This window comes from Rhododendron vialii, chromosome 12a (assembly GCF_030253575.1).
Source record: "Rhododendron vialii isolate Sample 1 chromosome 12a, ASM3025357v1".
In the NCBI taxonomy this organism is placed as follows: domain Eukaryota; kingdom Viridiplantae; phylum Streptophyta; class Magnoliopsida; order Ericales; family Ericaceae; genus Rhododendron; species Rhododendron vialii.
In genome coordinates, this window is record NC_080568.1 from 26,691,217 (window position 1) to 26,709,604 (window position 18,388).

At 38.5% G+C, this 18,388-nt stretch overlaps 1 protein-coding gene and 1 long non-coding RNA gene across 2 annotated transcripts; one reads left to right on the plus strand and one right to left on the minus strand.

The window, feature by feature from the left end:
- Positions 1-2,415: 2,415 nt before the first annotated feature.
- On the plus strand, positions 2,416-3,899 carry LOC131311617 (uncharacterized). The gene is made up of 2 exons (XR_009195518.1): positions 2,416-3,443; positions 3,479-3,899. It is a non-coding gene; the product is annotated as an uncharacterized LOC131311617 (long non-coding RNA).
- Positions 3,468-16,663, minus strand: LOC131311612 (18S rRNA (guanine-N(7))-methyltransferase RID2). The gene is made up of 9 exons (XM_058339113.1): positions 16,428-16,663; positions 16,254-16,329; positions 15,651-15,734; positions 15,487-15,542; positions 11,904-11,960; positions 7,969-8,018; positions 7,634-7,786; positions 4,103-4,238; positions 3,468-3,915 (listed from the first exon to the last, which is right to left on the minus strand). The coding sequence occupies exons 1-9, from the start codon at positions 16,521-16,523 to the stop codon at positions 3,751-3,753; spliced, it is 873 nt and encodes a 290-aa protein (XP_058195096.1). The 5' UTR covers positions 16,524-16,663; the 3' UTR covers positions 3,468-3,750.
- Positions 16,664-18,388: the final 1,725 nt, after the last annotated feature.

Here is an 18,388-nt window from a genome sequence, read left to right on the forward strand (position 1 = left end):
GAGGCATTTAATTGATTGTTTCCCCTACCGAAAGAGTGACAACTCTATACACGACAAATATTGATTGTTTCCCCTACCAAAAGAGTGATTTTGTCAGTACCAATAAAGTGATAAGACATTTAGGCCTCGTTTGATAAGTGCGTTAGTTGTGGTGGAATTGATATTGAGATGAGATTAAGATTAAAATTGGTAATGAGATTAGAGAAAAGCAGTGCACATGTTTCCAACCAAATCAAAGATGCTTTAAGCAAAAGGAGTGTTAAAAAGATGCTTTATTAGAAATCATTGAATTGCATGCCGTAATGAAACCGAATTTACATAGGGTAGCTTAAACAATTTACCAATCCGCCCACAAACTAAAACTATTGTTACATTGTGCCACTAAAGCAATATTCAAAACCTATCACGTCACTTCCATTGAAGACTTGTTTTCCTCAAAAAGAGTAAAATTAATAAACAGCAAGACGTGCACGATTTTCTCCTTGTTGCGAGCGGATTGTAGTCTAAATTTGTATTTACGGCTTGCGTGTCTCAAATCTGATTTCGTATAGAGTGATTGTCTACGACCTAAGGGGTAAGGCCGTATGTGGTTCATGATTTGCCTTTAACAAAAAAGGACTTAAAATTTTCCAACCGTTGTGAAAATGAAAAGAAAAAGTAGGACTGAACGATTAGAGGTAAACAAACTTCGTTAACGGTTTAACAAAGTTTTGGTATAAGGAAATTAAAGGAAATAAAATCTAGGCTGGGCTAGATTAGACTTAAAAATAAAGTACTTTGTTGGAAAGTTAATTGAAAGATAATTTGAGTAAGCGCTAGGCTTGATGGTCATGGACCCTTTTTTAGGTCCTCAATTCTGGTATTTATAGGCAGAAGTTCCAGGTCTTAGGTGCTTCTGTTGATTCCATGCATGGCTGCCAAGTGTCTTCAGATTTGAGCTGCTTAGGCTGCCATGTATATTGCTTTAGGATTGAGCTGCTTGAATGCATGGCTGCCACATGTCCCATTCCTGGCTTGAGCTGCTTGCATTGTCTTCATGCATGGATGCCACGTGAATAATACTTGAGAGCGCTATACAATGAAGCAAATCAACAGATCAACAAAAGGGGATTTGCCGAAAACATACGACAGAAAGAAAGAAACTATGAACAACACCATCTCTGAGGCATACCCCAAACTCTACGCAAACTCTTGTTCTCAGCAGAATTTGGCATCTGCTTCCACCCCATAAGACAAGCACGAATATCAGCAACAATGCCCAAACTAATTGCATCATCACACTAGAATTGGATTTTCCCCGAGTTCTGACATTTAATTTAACCAATCCAATGTATTGGACCGGACACAATGGCAAGAATGATGACCACACTGCTTCATGAAATATCTCCAAACCGCACCGGAGAAATGGCACTCAAAAAATAGGTGGCTATGGGATTCTAAACCAGAACATAACACACAAGAGTCCTCAACAATACCCCCCATGCAGCCAGCCTATCTTTGGTTGATTAACGATCGTGCCGTGACACACCAACCACAAAATAAAAGACCAACGAGGAATATGCGCGCTGAGAGTACTAAGCCAGTTGTCCGGCCCAAGGGACAACTGGCTTCACCACTCTAACAGCCTCCCATGCTGATTTGGAGGTATGCACCTGAGAACTTGATGGAAGCAACACCACTCGATCATCCTCATTCGTATGGGGAGTCAAATCTGGGGGAGTAGCGTTCATGATTTCCTGGTCATGCCCACCTACCATGAGAGATAATAGAGAAAACCCGAGCAATAAGGGATCTTTCCATATTGTAAACCACTCTTGTTTCCAAAGTGCTAAAGCATGCTGAAACAGAGGACCGATAGGGTGCCAAAAGTCTAACCACAGAAATGTATTTTGGCCATTCCCAACAACATATTTCACCAAGGGCTGAGCAATATATATTCCTGTGTTGAAAGATCTCAAGAGACATCCTAAGGTAAAGACGTGTACTGTTGTGCCTCAAGGATCAAAATAAAACACACACAAGATAGATATTTACGTGGTTTCCCAAACTCAGGTACAATCAAAGCAATTTATTTAAACCGGAGAAAAAAGCTTTACAAGTGAGTTCTCTCCTTACTCCCTTCACTCTGATTCTCTCACATTGCTAGCCTCACAAATCTCACTCACATTGAGATACTCTCTCTCTCTCTCTCTCTCTCTCTCTCTCTCTCTCTCTCATGCCAATTACAAATCCAGAGGTCTACTTTTATAGCCTAAGAGGAGCACTATTTCTTCCCACACCAGACACTCCATTTACTCCATGGCTGGCTAGGAACAATGAATTGGTTGGCTGTCCACACCAAGTCTCCTTTGGTGTGCTGATCGGATAGGAATGAGAGGAGTGGAGCCACTCCATGGCCCCAAAAGTCAACAATTTCCACCTTGACGAGAATTCTCGAATCAACGAAGCCTCTTATCCGTTACACAGACAACCAGATTGAACAAAACTTAAAACCAAACTCTACTTTGGCGAAAATTCACCTTCAATTAAAACAGTGTTGCCTCCATCTTGGTGAGATATCCAATTCCCAACAAGATGCAGATGAACGCCGAACATTCCAGGAGGCCACACCGATGCCCTACTCACACCAAGACTTGCAAAATTCCTCCAACGAGCTTCACAATAGCGTGAAACAAGTTCCTCTTCCGAAAACCCTGCTAACAGAGAATGCACTATCCTTATGATCAAGAGAATCGATTAATCAAGCACCCCTAACAAGTTCTCCATACCTGAAAACACCGTAAACGGAAAATTCCTCCAATGAGCTTCACAGTAGCGTGAAACAAGTTCCTCTTCTGAAAACGCTGCTAACAGAGAATGCACTATCCTTATGATCAAGAGAATCGATTAATGAAGCACCCCAAACAAGTTCTCCATACCCGAAAACACCATAAACGGCCATTTTAAGGCTCCAAAAGAACAAGACAAAAATACGGGTCGGGATCTTGAAAAACAAACATCACAGTCCGGCTGATTTAAACACAAACAAGTCCACACTTGATGAAATCGGCTGAACGGATGCCAAAAAACGCCGTAACACACATTTTTCGCACAAAAAACTGGCAAGACAGCAACTTCAGAGTCTAATCTTAGAAAACGGAGTACACAGTTGGATCTGAAACATCTAGATAGTCAAGATTGACTACTCACAAAAAACAATCATACAAAAAACTTTTTGTCATACGAACCCTCTCCTTACCCCTGTACCCTACCTTTTTAGGTTTTTTCCGTATCCCATACTTGCACCCGTACCCATACCTGTGTTTCATTGCTGAAGTGGCCATGCTCCATGTAATATTGAAGAAACGACACTTACACAATAGCAAATAAAGTACACATTTTAACATCAAGATGTATACATTAAGCTGCTTAATTCCTACAAAGCACAGAGACAGGAATGAGAGGTGGTAGCGGATCAAAAAAAAAAAAGGAATGAGAGGTGGTATTAATCCATGCCAAACTCGGTGTCTTTACAAAACCACAATGAAATTACAAAGATCTCAAAACTGAAATGCTCTCCACATTTCGCCAATGACTCAGCTCCTTGCAGGTTTGCATTAAGGTTCAATTTCAGATGTCCTTTTAACATGACTCATTTAAACTAGGCCAGAACCAACTACACAAAATAACAGGAGGAAACAATCTGTTCCAATGGGTATGAGCAAGCTTAGGAATTAAGAGAGAAGAACGTATGTCACTCTCCTGCAGGAATCAAAACCGAGCCTTCCTCTTGCGCGCTGTGTATTTGGTATCTGGAGGCACATGGTTTCCCTTTTTCCTCATCTGCTCTTTCTTCTTCAAAACCCAATCACGTCCTTTACCTTTCTTTGTTATTCGTTGCTTTTTCCTTGGTCTATGCCTGTCCGAGATGCAAACCTGCACGGTAGAAGGAAACTCGCTTATTTACCACAGAAATAATTGGTCTAAGGAAGACGAAAAAGTCATTTGACAAAGTTGGTATTCAACTAGCAATAAGCAAAAACTACTTTCACAGCATTGATGGATATACTCACAGTAACTGCTGAAACAAAAGCGGGTAAGGGGGTATTGCGTAAGCACTCACTGTTTGATTCTCTTCATCTCCGCTGCTTTCATCTTCAGAGCAACTCTCTTCATCTTCGCCTTTCGCTTTTGGAGTGGCTGTCGTCAGGGATGGTGGACCACAAGTGAGCACAAGGTATTCCTTTCTCTTCTTTGTACTGTTACACAAGTGTTATTGAGTAAGTCATAACGGCACTAATACGAATCTCTATATGCGCCTTGCAAGTCTTCAAGATGTTTTATTTCCCAAGAGGCAGTCTTGGCCTCGTTTTAACAATATTTTTTCTCTACTAATTCTCGTTTTTTGCAAAGTTGTTCACACTAAACTAAAACAAGTTGTCTGACAATGGCCAAGTTGTATACAATTTGGGAAGAAATCTCCATGCTAAAGTTGATACCATAATTGCTGATCACTCTTGGCAATGGCCAAGATGTCGAAATGCTGTGACTAGGGACATATTGAGAGCCACCCCTCCTACCTTTATCCCTCATCCATCTCAAGAGGACACAGTTATTTGGAATCTCACACCTGATAACAAGTTCTCTATCAAGTCAGCTTGGAATGAAATTCGAAGGCAACATCCTAAAGTTCACTGGTTTAACATCATTTGGTTTAAGCATTTTATACCTTGCTGGTCCATCATATTGTGGCTAGCAAATCTGGGGAGGCTTGCTACTAAGGATAGACTTCTTAAGTGGGGTATGGCTATGGACGTCCAGTGTGTGCTGTGTTCTGCTGATGTAGAAAACCATGCACACCTTTTCTTTTAATGTTCTTTCTCTTCTCAACTTTGGCAATCCTTGCAAGAAGACTTAAAGCCTACTTGCCCATTCAATGGACTGCCCCAAATTATGGACTGGATGATTCTAGTCAACAAGGGTTCTCGGTTTTCTTGCTTGCTATCAAAGGTTGCTTTGACTGCTCTCCTGTACCATGTTTGGGGAGAAAGGAATAGCAGAATCTTTAAAGGCTATGGGGGTACTGCTCAACAGTTGGAGATCAAAGTGAGAACCGATATCCGAGCTTGTGTTAGCTCCTGGAGAGGAGTTAAAAAGTCAGGTCCTAACATGGCTCTTTGTTCCCTGTGGAATGTCCCAGCTAGAGTCTTTGGCAGCATGTAAATTTTTTTGTTTAGATGTTGTCTTGATTTATGCTATTCTTTTTTCAAGCTTTGCTTGATGTTTCTTTGTTTGGCCTTGTTTTGCTTGGGGTATGCCCCCAACTTGTATAATTGGGTTTTCTAATACAATTTTACCTTACCCAAAAAAAAAACTTGACCATATGTTGACGTCAAATATGGTTTAGAATCGTACGATTCACGATTCGTATCATCTGTGAATCGAAAGAGAATCGGTGAATCAGCCATCCAAATCTGCGAATTGTCCAATTCACGTAAACTTTATGGAATTCATTTCTTACACTTTTTTTACATTTTTGTTGTTGGAAAAGGGTTTAAGCTATTTTTCTAAGGTCTTTCGTACTGTTATATGCCATTTTGTCTATAGTTCTTTTCTCCTTATGTAGTATTATAGGTAATAAGAAAAAGGACATTTATTACAAGAGTGGATAGAAAATGAGAAAGAGAAATGCAATACAACCCACCCTATAGATTTGTTTTGTACTTCTAATCTTCTTCACGAAAAGGACCATAAGTAGGGTTCACGAATCATCATCTCTTGAAAGTTGCAATAGAAGCAGCTTACCTATTACTCCACATTATTATCAAGTCATCATTAAGAAGAAGCTTTTTATTGATTTAGGTCTAAAACTTTCATTATAGTACATATTATTGTTACCCTAATCAATAAACATATGTTTCCATGCATTATAGAAATCATAGACCAAATAGGAGTGATTCTCGATTCGAAAAAGGACCATTTCGATTCTCGATTCAATTCGCGATTTGAGAACCTAGCTGTCCTTGTTTCTAGTTTAGCGAAAACACCACCTTACCTGACATTACCAGCCTAATATATGTGTTTTAGACTTTTTAGTATGAACAATCCAAAATTCGGACAACAAAATAACACCACAGCTACTGAGTCAATTTCCAGCTTCCTATTGAAACTGATATTGCTAACATGTGTAATGTAAGCTCAATCAGCATTTGTGGGAAGTTGGATTAGTTCTGGAAAGTGTTCATGGTTTAAGGGAAATATTTCATCGTTGGAATGGGATATACCTGTGTAAAAATGAGAGAGAGAGAGAGAGAGAGAGAGAGAGAGAGAGAGAGAGAGAGAGAGAGAGAGAGAGAGAGAATGTGTGTGTGAGTGTGTGTTTTGCTAAGGAAGTGAAATATGAAGAATTAACTGAAGCAATACCTACAAACTAATAAGCATGGAAATGGATGGGTTTCGGGGTAAATTAGACTAAGCATCCGTGACACGGTCATGAACACGACTAAATTATTGACTTTCATCTCAAAACCACCCACCTTGTTCTCATACCTTGTCCCACTAGGTTGAGTACACAAAAGTTCAAGTTGGATTGGAATCAGTATCCCCACTAACCAGATATCAGTCACAAACACTAAAAAGTTTGTCCCCATACTATGTTATTAAAGCTTACTGTGGAAAGATATAAAACATGTCAGCTAACAAAGTTTAGGAGCCTTTCCAAAAAACTTTGGGGCCAACAAAGAAGAAGTTTACTGGCCACTGGCTTTGAGTGCCGCGGCCCTACCCTAGTGTTTGAACTGAAAATTTCAATAGCCCCTCTATTTACTCCTGTTGCGATATATACTAGCTACAGTTTGTTAAAATTGAAAAGCTACCTAGGATCGATGAGAGGGTCATGTGGAAGATTGTAGAATGGGATCAAGGATAGTAACATTCCAATATCTGTTGAAATCAGGTACAACAATATCAGATCCACAATCCTACTCGCTGTTCAACATGATCCTACTTGTGACCCTAATCCTAACATATTTGGAAATGGAAATGCTGGCTTTCTTTTCTTGGCTACTGCACTATCCAACATGATCCTACATGCCACCCTATGATCCTACTTATGATTCTACAAAAATAACCATGTGACACTTACTAAACCGTACAAGCATTTGGGGATTGTAAGATCCCCACAATCCTATCATGAATTGATAACCATACAAAGACACTACAATAGAGACTGACAGGGATGTCACCTCGTCAATGCACATATGTCCCAAACCCATGCTACAGCCCAATACCTAAATTGCTGTGGGGAAAAAAAAAGGAGCTTCTATAAAGCAAGGAATAAAAAGGCCTAACTTCCTAAGCAAGCCGTACTGAGAATTTTCCCAAGTAATTTTGTTGGCATCTGAGCATTCGAATATGAAGTTCATTCCTGCTTCAAAGGAGCAAAAGATTGAAAAAAGAAAAAGAACATTAGCAATTCAACTTACTCCTTAACTCGCAGGTTTTCAAAAGGGGGATGTTCATGCTTCAAATATGGACATCAAATGAACACCATTTCAATGTCTAATCCAATTCCTATACAAGTCATACTACATACCTAGGGTTCCCAATTACCAAAACAAGCATCATAAGCATTTCAGCATTAAATTCTGCATACCTGTGGGGATAGTCAACAACCACGCCACCAGCAAATCCAGCACGCATAGCAAAACCGAGTATCAACTCGCGCTGTGCAAGACTTTCCGGATATACTTGCAATACTGCCCTCGCTCCCCTTGCTAAACATCTGTATAATGAGCCAAAGAACGCCCTGCGAGAGATATTTTGGCAAACAAATTAGAAATGGTAAGCGATTAAAGCTTGCATTAGAGAGGTGCCAAATTCCAACGCGGGCGCCACCCTCGTACATTACACGAACGCAAAGTAGATGAAGATGGAAAAAACTTCAAACCAACTAATTTGAATAACACAGGAAGAAACAGAATAACATACTTCAATCTTAGCCGAGGTTCGTGGCAGGACTTGTCAGCATTGCAGAGCCACTGCTTAATCAAAACACAATATAAAGCATTAGCACTAACCAATAGGAAGTACCAACCAATGGATGTCATTTCTAGCAAAAGTCATTGTTTCACTAAATACCAGTGATCCAGATAGGGAAGCATAAATACTAACATACAATCAAGCAAGTTCTGCACTCTTAAACTAGCAAGAAGTACTCATACAAGTTGCACGTTTATTATCCACATTGTACATACAAAAACAGAGTTACTAACCACTAGCAAATGTAGAAACGATTCCAGAATACAGAGTTGTATTCTTTGTAAGTTAAAGAGGCTTGAACTTGAGTCAATTTGTCGAGGAAAAGCGAACTAAGCCACAGGTGCGCACCTTAAGGGACAAGTACCAAGTAACTTTTCCTCCTTAAATAGTTGATATCATATTGATTTTGTGCACCAAATGGTCAGGTTACTAAGGCTATGACACGCACTGTCCGACCATGTCTGCACAACAGGTGTGTGATTATCAGTGCTTTCTCTCTCTCACGTTCTCGCTCTCATTTCTATCTCTCTGGTAAATTTATTTTGCAACGCCAGGTGTATACATGAACTCTTTGTAAAGTAGGAGTTAGGGCTTTGCTGTTAGTTTGGGTTTGTTTTTTTGTTGTTGGCTTCTTTGTTAGTTGGGTTTGGCGTTAAAGGGGTTGTGGTGGTGGGGCTGTGGTGGTCAGAGATGGGTGATCTTTTTCTTCTACTTATTCGCCTTTCATTTTGTATCTCTATGGGTATATATATAGATGTATGTATGGTTGGTGTTATTATTAGTGTTTTTACTTTCAGTATTTCATACGATATGATATATATGAACTCTTTGTGAAGTAGGAGTTAGGGTTTTGCTGCTAGTTTGAGTTGTTTTACTATTGTTGGCTTCTTTATTGGTTGGGTTTGGGGTTAAGGTGGTTGTGGTGGTGGGGGTGGGGGTGGGGGTGGTTGGGCTGTGGTCGTTGGTTTGGTCGGAGGTGAGTTGAAAGTGGTGGGGGTGGTTGGATTTAAGCTCAGTGATCCTTTTCTTCCACTTATTCTCCTTTCATTTTCTCTCAATATGGGTATATCGCATATGTATGTATGTATGGTTAGTGTTATTATTAGCGTTTTTACTTTCAGTATTTTCATACTATATGATATATATGAACTCTTTGTGAAGTAGGAGTTAGGGTTTTGCTGTTAGTTTGGGTTTGTTTTGTTGTTGTTGGCTTCTGTTGATTGGGTTTGGATTTGATTTTTGTTTTGGAAATATCTGATCTATTTGGTGTCAATGGATGAGTGGTTCTTTTTGCCTCAGAATATTGAACTTAAACGTGACCTTGCTCTGCTTCCGGTTACGGTGTTGATTCTCAGAACTGTGACGGTAGCCAGTTAGGCTATGTTTGGTTACTAGAAAGAGAGAAATGTTAATTACTAAGAAAAGTAGTATATCGAAAGTGTAGCAAATTAAAGATCAAAAGTAGAAATAATTTTTGCACTTCTTTTTTCTTTTTGATTCTTTTTGTGTCATTCATATGGGTTTATAATGTATATTATTTCTCTGTTATTTATTTGGGTTTATAATGTACTCACTTTTTCACAATACATGAAGGGTTAATGTAGCAACAAAAGAGAAAGTCTGATTTTGTTTTCTCTCTGATTTTGTTTTTATTTTTGGTATTTTATTTTTGTTCATGACTTCTCTAGCCCTTTTTAAAGTCGCCACCTAGGTTTTGAATGGACATAGCTAGAGAGGGGTATTGGGCTTGAGTTCCTTTGGCCTTGTTTTCTGTCCTTTAACTCCTTGTCTTAGTGTACGTAAATAGATGTCTATCACTAGAAAAAAACCAAGAGGTTATTGCTTACTTTTGGAGTACTTTATTTTCCATCTAATTTTCTTTTTTCTTTTTCTTTTTTCATTTTTGATTAATTTGGTGGTTTCTAGTGTGGGGTATATATTATTGGAAGATAGTGACTTAGTTATTTTTTGGTATATATGCATAAGTAAAATTGATCTTGGGGAGGTGGGAAAGATGGCTTTTGGGGGAAACGTTGAGAAAAGGGAAAAAGTGGGAAGTAGGGTTTACAAGTTAATCTCCTTAAAGTAGAATATTGTCATGACTTACGACAATTGAACAATTGTCCTTGAATACGCAACAACCCTCTAAAGCATCGGATAGATTTGCCTAAAAGCATTTGACGCACTTATTGACACAAAATGTGCACAAACCAAGGGAATACCAGCAACCAATGGTCACCATGCAAATTGTAATGGCCATGTACATACATTCTAAGGTTGTTACAAAAATTGATGGACCGAAAAACCCCAAAAAACCGACCAATCAGTTTGGTTTTCGGTCAGGGTGATGGCGGAATTGTTCCGGACTCGTCTCAGTTTCCTAGAATTTTCGCTGAACCGAACCGACTATATATTTTTATATATTTTACATATATACCCTTTAATTAAAGTGAACTTTATATTTCGGGCGGACTAAAATCCCCGACCGGACCGATCCCACCCCAAACTGAACCGAACTCAACTCCGGTCAGGATCGGTCCTGGAAATATTTGAACCGAACCGAAATCACCACTAATACATTCTAAAATGTATCAAGCCACCCATGGGCGACCAAAACTGACCCAATTACCAACAGAACCAAATAATTCATCTGTGGTAATAAAAGTCGAGCTAAAGCATTGATTGTCCCTCTTAGAACTTGTCCCACATCGGTTAATTATAATAACCTCCAAAACTAGTATATGAGCATGAGCAGCCTCTCCACTCATTCTCAATTGGTTTTGAGTTAAATGCTTTAGCATCGTATCAGAGCTAGGCTTTCGGAACTTTTGGACAAGACTCTCTTGATCAATTGCCCCGTTGTTTGTGCCATAAGTGCACTTTGTTTCATTATGATCCAAATGTTATGGATCATTCGTTAACCTCCCTGTGTGCAGGTTAGGGGTCGCACGTGTAGGGGAGTGTTAGAGCTCGTCCCATATTGGTTAATTATAACCTCCAAAACTAGTCCATGAACCTTGGCGACCTCTCCACTTATTGCCAATTGGCTTTGAGTTGGATGTTTTAATAGTCCCTTTTGTGTTGAGTAGTCAAAAGGACATCCGTACATAGGAGATTCTACTTGGATGCAGACATACACGATGCCATGACAACGTAAGCTCTATAGTATTTCCAATACCTTCTTCGGGGCCTAATTGTACATCCTTTGACCATCCAATATATTACACTTACAGGAACAAAGATGGTGTAATGTTTTATTTGAAAATGAGAAGTATACCAGAAAAAATGAAACATGATCATCTTTTTATAGAACACTTGTCTTAGAATTAAAAATATATATCTTAAACCATGCAAAGAAAATTTCCCTCTACATAGCCAAGTCTTGTAACCAAGTAATTTCACGTCAAGCTAAGGGCATGAAAAGGAAGCAAGTCAAGCTGACTAAACCATAGATAATATGCAAATTTCTTTTAATCGACAACAAAGAAACGGTATTAGAAGATGGCCCAAGGGGGCATCACCCTTGTACTACCAAGCAAAGAGAGTATGAAGAAAACAAAATGAAAAAGCGCAAAAGATAAACTCGAAACAAACATCTTCTGTAAAGCTTCAATGTATGCCCACTTCGTAAAAGGACCTTTCTCATTCTCTTCTTACTACATCCAAATAAGGAACTCTTTTCTTCACATTCTCCATATGAATATGATTCAACATTTCCAAACCGATAATATGAGTGTTACTGTACTTCACTGAGAAGATTTGCAAGATAAAAGAAGATGCAAACAAATAACACCCGATTATATTTTACAAAACACAAAAGTACCAATACACCTTGCAAGAGAATAGAAAAATCCCTAAGTCAAAGATTGAAAACGAACACGAACCTGAACGGCTGAAATACTAATAGCACCATCAATAACTCCATTTCGCATCCCCAAGCCCTACAAAATATCCAACCAAAAACTCTAATTCCTCATAAAATAGTATCACTGAGGGTGAAACCCCATATTAGATGTTATTTGCATGTATCGTTGTGAAAGCATCACCAACAAACTCCAGATCACTTCATATATTTGTAGAACGATACCCCACATGCCTCCTAGGACCATGCATCTTGAATCCCAACTATTAAAATAAGATTCCCTAAGTTTATTATCTTTTCAGTTAACAAAAGGGACCCAATCCCATCAATCTACACAATTTCAAGTTTTATTCATATATAAACTACTGAAAAATAAATACAAGATATTGTAAGCTGGAATCTATTTCCTAAATATTTAACGTCAAAATAGAACGAGATGGGTTGTACAAGAAGAAGAACTTGAAAATCTATTACATTATCTCTTCAGTTTCCATGTTGACGTTGTGGCGGGGTCAGCAGCGGCAGTGCTAGTTGTGCATGTGGCGTGATAAAAGTGACAAAGGGGTGTGTGTGTGTGGTAGGGGGATAGTGTTGAAGGACCTAGACCACCTGATGGCCATGACGGGAGATCGTGGTGGAGATTTGGGTAGTATTGGACCACCTGGTGGTCATGACGATGGCGCTGGTGGTGGGGTTAAAGTGGTAGGGGGGTGTGATGGAGAGGAGGGAGGACTAGTGATGATAGAAGTGGACCTAGTGGTATCCGGGGTGGTGGCGACGGCAATGGTGGTGGTACAGCGGTAGTGCCATCAGTTAAACAGTCATAGCGATGCACGGTTAGGCTTATGTACAAGCAGTTACAAATTAAGCAAGCAATAATGCTATCGCTAAGTAAGAAAATCATATGTGAAAAGTTTCAGCCTAATTTCTCCAGTACCTAGAGCATGGTAGTCATAACTCATAAGTGGCACAACTAGTAGTTGGTTTACTTAAATGTCACCTCATGGTAACAGTTCTCTAGCCCATACGGTAAGAAATGGCAATGGAACTTTATGTCATGCCATAAGAAATGTAAGTACAAATAGAGATCTTCAAATCCACTGAATGCATGATTTCATGCCATAAGTACAAATAGAGTCATTTTTTGTTGTGGCAAAACTTCATAACTCATGCTTCTAAACTGGACACATGGTAATTGTAAGACAAAGTGGCACAAAGTTAAAAGGACTCAAATTATGAGGTCGTAACAAGGTATGCTGACAAGAGCAACCAGTTGCCAATCTTGTGGCGCTAGTTCAACTCCCAAAAAATCAGCCTATCCACTAAAAGAGATGGCACGGCTAGACAGCTGTCAGAAACTATCATAAGCAGGGGTCTCGATCATTGTGTAAAACCTACAAAATTTACATAGTATGATGCCTTTCATTTGGTAAACCTGTTAGCAAACAACAAATGAATGCTATTAATCTAAATTTCAACTCTAAATACGTCCTCCTCCTGTACTCAATCCTTTATGGAGTAAATAGTACTAGCACAGAATAGGAAATTCTTCTTGCAGAAATCAATGATTAACAGTCTCTTTAGCCTAACCTAGGTTGCATTGTGTAGAGGTACTAATCTTCAACTATGAAGCACGGAAACGCCTAACTAGTCACCATATATGTGTCTGTCAGACATGTATGGGGCACGTGATGCAAACCAAATCAATGATAAATTTCATAAGAGAGATCATCCCAAAATGGGATACAAAGAGACTAAGCTCTCAATATTCTTTAATCAATATATCAACAAACCTAATGAGGACACTGAACACCTATTTGTAGACTCAATAGTCAATACCCTATACACGCTTGAGGGCACCAAAATGACACAAAGACCCTCAATCTTACTGCAAGAGCACGGGCATAACTAACTGGGACACGCCAAAATATATACTTCACAGACACCATTGGGACAGCCTAGAGGCATTATTTTCTATTAGTTCTTTATGATTGGACGCGTATGACGCCGTCTGAACAGGTGTACCATCATTTAGACACAATGGGACATGTTTTAAAATATAAAAAAGTTATTTCATACTATTGCAGCATTAAGGGTAGACTGTGGGAGGAAAAAAGAAGACTGCTACACAACGAGATGACTAGAAGCCCAAATCTCACGAATGTCTTCTCCTCTCTGTCTTTGGCTCTTTTCCCCATCTCTCTCGCTCAGTCTCGTCGACAATGTTCTAAGGCCCTAGATCTAGCACCAGCAACAGATCTTGACCTCAATTAGCTAAGGGCACACAGCTCAGTACCTTTTGGATCATCTTAATCTTAATCTTAATCATTAAATATAGTGCAGTTCCATCTTTGGTTGTTTAGGAGATGATACTCATGTCATGCATAGCAAACAACTAAACAGAAAAATAATTATGTTCCACATCCACGCCATAATCATATCCTAATTACATAGAAATTGTAGTGTAAGGATCAATTTCCATGTGTGTCTCAGTGTTCATGTCTCTGTACTTCTAAGATCTACAGACTTAAAAGTAGCGCTGGCAAATGGGCAGGTTTGGGCGGGTTGAAATGGGACATGGGTTGATTACGGGTGGGTCGAATATGGGTCAATAGGAGGCGGGTTGATATGGGTCGGGTCGAATATGGGTCAAGCCATACCCAAACCCACCCAACCCGACCTGTTTTACTCCCCTTATTTTTATTTTTTTTTAAACGTAATTTAGTGAGGTTTTTTTGGGCAATTTTAGTACATTTTCTGGGGTCAGAGTATCAATTTATTGTAGTAGTCATTGAGTATAATCGGATGAGGAATGGAAATTAAATTGGGTCAATTCAATCTATATGTTGTGTGGTTACAATTCTTTTTCTTTTGAATCCGTAACAGGTTGACATTTTCAAAATTGTACAATTGTGTTCGGAGCCGTTCGAGGCATGTGGATATATGTGCATCGAGCGGTTCACACACAACATTGTCCGGAGTTGTGTTTGTAAAGTTTTTTCCCTTGCTAATTTTGGTTCGAACACAGCATTGTCCAGAGTTGTGTTTTGAGTTGTGTGTTTGTAAAGTGTTGTCCCCTTAATTGCTGATGACCCCAACACTTATATGCTCCACTGAACTGAAATATGAGGTCTCAACCAATTTGAAATTTCAGAATCATCGTGCCATGAGCACTGTTATGGTGGCTGCTGCCCCGTTTAATTTGTTTGACAAGAATTTGAAAGAAAGGGGAGGAGAGAGAGAATTGGCAGGTAAGTTTGTTGGGGAGGAGAGAGAGAGGGGGGAGAGTGAGGGTCGGGACGGAAATCGGAAAGAGAGAAGGGTAGGGGAGGGGAAGATGGGTGTGGAGAGAAATAGATGGGATGGTAACTAATTGGAAAGCCCAGGTAGAAGAATGGATGAGTTTTTTTAAGTTGGACCCATTTTCAACCCATTTAAACCCATAAAATCAGTGGGTTTATTAAGTTGGCCCAATTAAAACCCATATTTAAATATGGGTGGGTTTGGGCTAATTATAAATGGATGGGTTTGGGTAAAACCATATTACTGGACCCAAATTGCCACCTCTACTTAAATTGTACAAATCAAAGCAATGAAGTAGCTACCTGACCCATGTCACCAAGTATAAGATCACCTTCAACTTCACGCTCCAATGCAACATCTAGATTTGAAACTTACATTACTACACAAACTTGGGGAATAAAGAAATGAAAGAAAAATGAGTAAATCCAGAAACTTGAGACTAACTTAAATCCATGAATTCACATACCAAGCATTGACTCTGATATATCTAAACCAATCCATTGGTGTCCATTTTCAGATAATGTCTCTCCACTAAGTCCTGAACCGCAACCTGCAAAACACAAAACATTTATCTGTCTATGTTCTGTTAAGACTTTAGCTAAATATTACAAGAAAAAGACCAAGCTTGTGGAGCTTGCTAAAAACCTTGAGAAAGTAGAGGCATATGAAAACTAATAGGACTGAAGTTTAAACAAAAAAAAAACTGCATGCAGAATCCTATCCATAATTATACCAAAGGGCATATTTGGTGAAATCCAGATCTTGGTATCATAATAGGAAACTGTAGCATTTCACTTTTCTGTGCAAACTGATTGTCCATGTCATTGCTCATCGAGTCAATATCGTGATTCGTGACATAAAGAGCCAAGCCCAATTCAACACCCAAGATGGGTTAGTTCTGCTTTTTTTGAACAGAAATATGGGGAAGTTAATGATGCAATTTTAGCGAAATGTCTTGTAAAATAGTGCAATTTTCTTTTCCTTTAACCTCTTTTGCTCTCTTATAGAATCGAATAAAACCTAAAAGGAACAACCCAAATAAGTTCCCAGCAATCCAACAAACAATTACCAACGTCAAGAAGTAATCTGGGGACACCATCATCGGGCAAAGCAAGAAGCTCCACAGCTCTCTCCGAAAGTTTTGCCTACCGAAAGAACAAAGCGAAAAACGAAAGAACCGTATGTAAGCATACGCATATGTCAATATAAACATACATACCGGCGTTTGGGTGTGAGTGAGTACCTGAATTTCGATGATACGAGAGGAGGAAGTGTATTTGCGAGCTTCTACATCGTTGTAGAAGATCTCTGGAGGCGCTTGTACCTCTGGCCTCGACATCCCCACGATTCCCACGCCAGCTCGAGCGAGAGAAAGATGGCAGAAGGCAAGTTCGGTCGGTGGGAAGAATAGGCGAGGAGAGAAAACCCTAAACCCTTCGAACCACTGTGACTGTTTTAGGGCTGAATATGCTAGTGAGCAGCTCGGTTGATTTTGCAAATACTCCCTCCAATGATAATTTTTAAGATTCGTGTCATTTTTCATTTTTTATAACTTTTAATTTATAATAGTTTTTATGAGTTTGAAAACTTTATATTATAGAACTAATCGAAAACTATCAAACAAGATCCATATTGCATATTTTTTGAGATTCATATTGAAAAATATAAGGAATTGAAATTGACACGAATACCAAAAATGACATCGAATTTGAGACGGAGGGAGTAGTTCTTTTTTGGAGTTCGTGTTATTTTTCAATCGATTATATCATCCAATTTATAATATTTTACGTGATTTTGAAAACATTGTATTATAGAACTAATCGAGATCTATCAAGCAATATCCATATTTGCTATGAAATTCATTGCGGATTCAAAAATATAATCTATGTTTTAGCCGGTTAGAATTAAACTCGGGACAATTAAATCCGGAAGAAGAGGTACTAACAACCCTTTGTATGGTGAGAAAGGATGATTATTTCTCTTCTATTTTTTGTTACTTTTCTTTCTATTTTTAATCAAAATGTTCAATTCAAATGAATAATTTCTTAAGAAACTATAACCATTTCTTTTTTGTTCTTGTAAAATCATTCCATTCAAAGGAGCTTAACGGGACAAACTCGAAACTCGAGTTAGTTAACATTATTTGCTTAGAGCATCCACAATGGGAATAATCAAAATCGATAATCAAAATGTGCCACGTCAGCATTTGATTATCCATTTAGTTCATAATAAAACCTAACAAACTTGATCTCCACGTTGGTTGTTTTTGTATCCCTATAAAAAAAACCCCCCACAATACGCAATGCATCTATGTTCAATTGCAAACGAGTTCCAATCACGCACCCGACCACACCAAATTATTCGTCTCGATGAGACGATTCTAATGTGAGGTGTTTTTTAATTTTTTTAGTTTTGAATTTGGTTATTGGGTTTGGTTATTGAGTTTTGGTTATTGATAAAAGTTGTTAAGTTTGGTTATTCAAAGGTCAAAATTTGATGAGTTGCTAAGAGGTTGCTAAGTTTGGTTATTACAATGTGAGCACTTTTTTAAGCAAATATTGCTAACTTTAGCAACCTTTTAATTTTGATTATTACATTGTGGATGCTCTTAGGCTCAAATATTTAGACTTGATTCAAGTTCGAGGACTAGAACTCACATCTTTAGAAATTAGTTTTGCAAATTTTGAAATTGTAGTTTCTTAGAATCAGTGTGGAGTGTGAATCAAGAAACCTAGACAAGCTAAAAAAAAGCTAAAAAAAAATTTTAATTCCGAAAATCTCAAAATTGAGTTTGGTAGCTTAAAAGAGTTTTTCGGATCATATTCCTGTACAAATTGAATTTTCAGCTTTTAACGGCAAATATTATCCAGCCTTACTACAGTTTAATCATAATTTCACCGTTATGTTAAATGTTTTCATCTTCTCCTCCTCCTAAAATCTAGAATCATCCAACGGAATCTGAAATTAGAATATACAATTTGTATCTTCATCTATCACAAATATGACCAAAAAATTTAAACACCAACGTACTTAAATAGTAAACACCCACTTGACCCGTACCCAACATATATTCGCGGCTTGGAAGGTATTAACAAAAATATCATAATACATAACAAGTATCCATGAAATTGTTCATAAAAGAGCAATGAACAAATCAAATTTACGTAAATATGTCCTTGTAGGGTCTGTTTATCTATTTGTAAT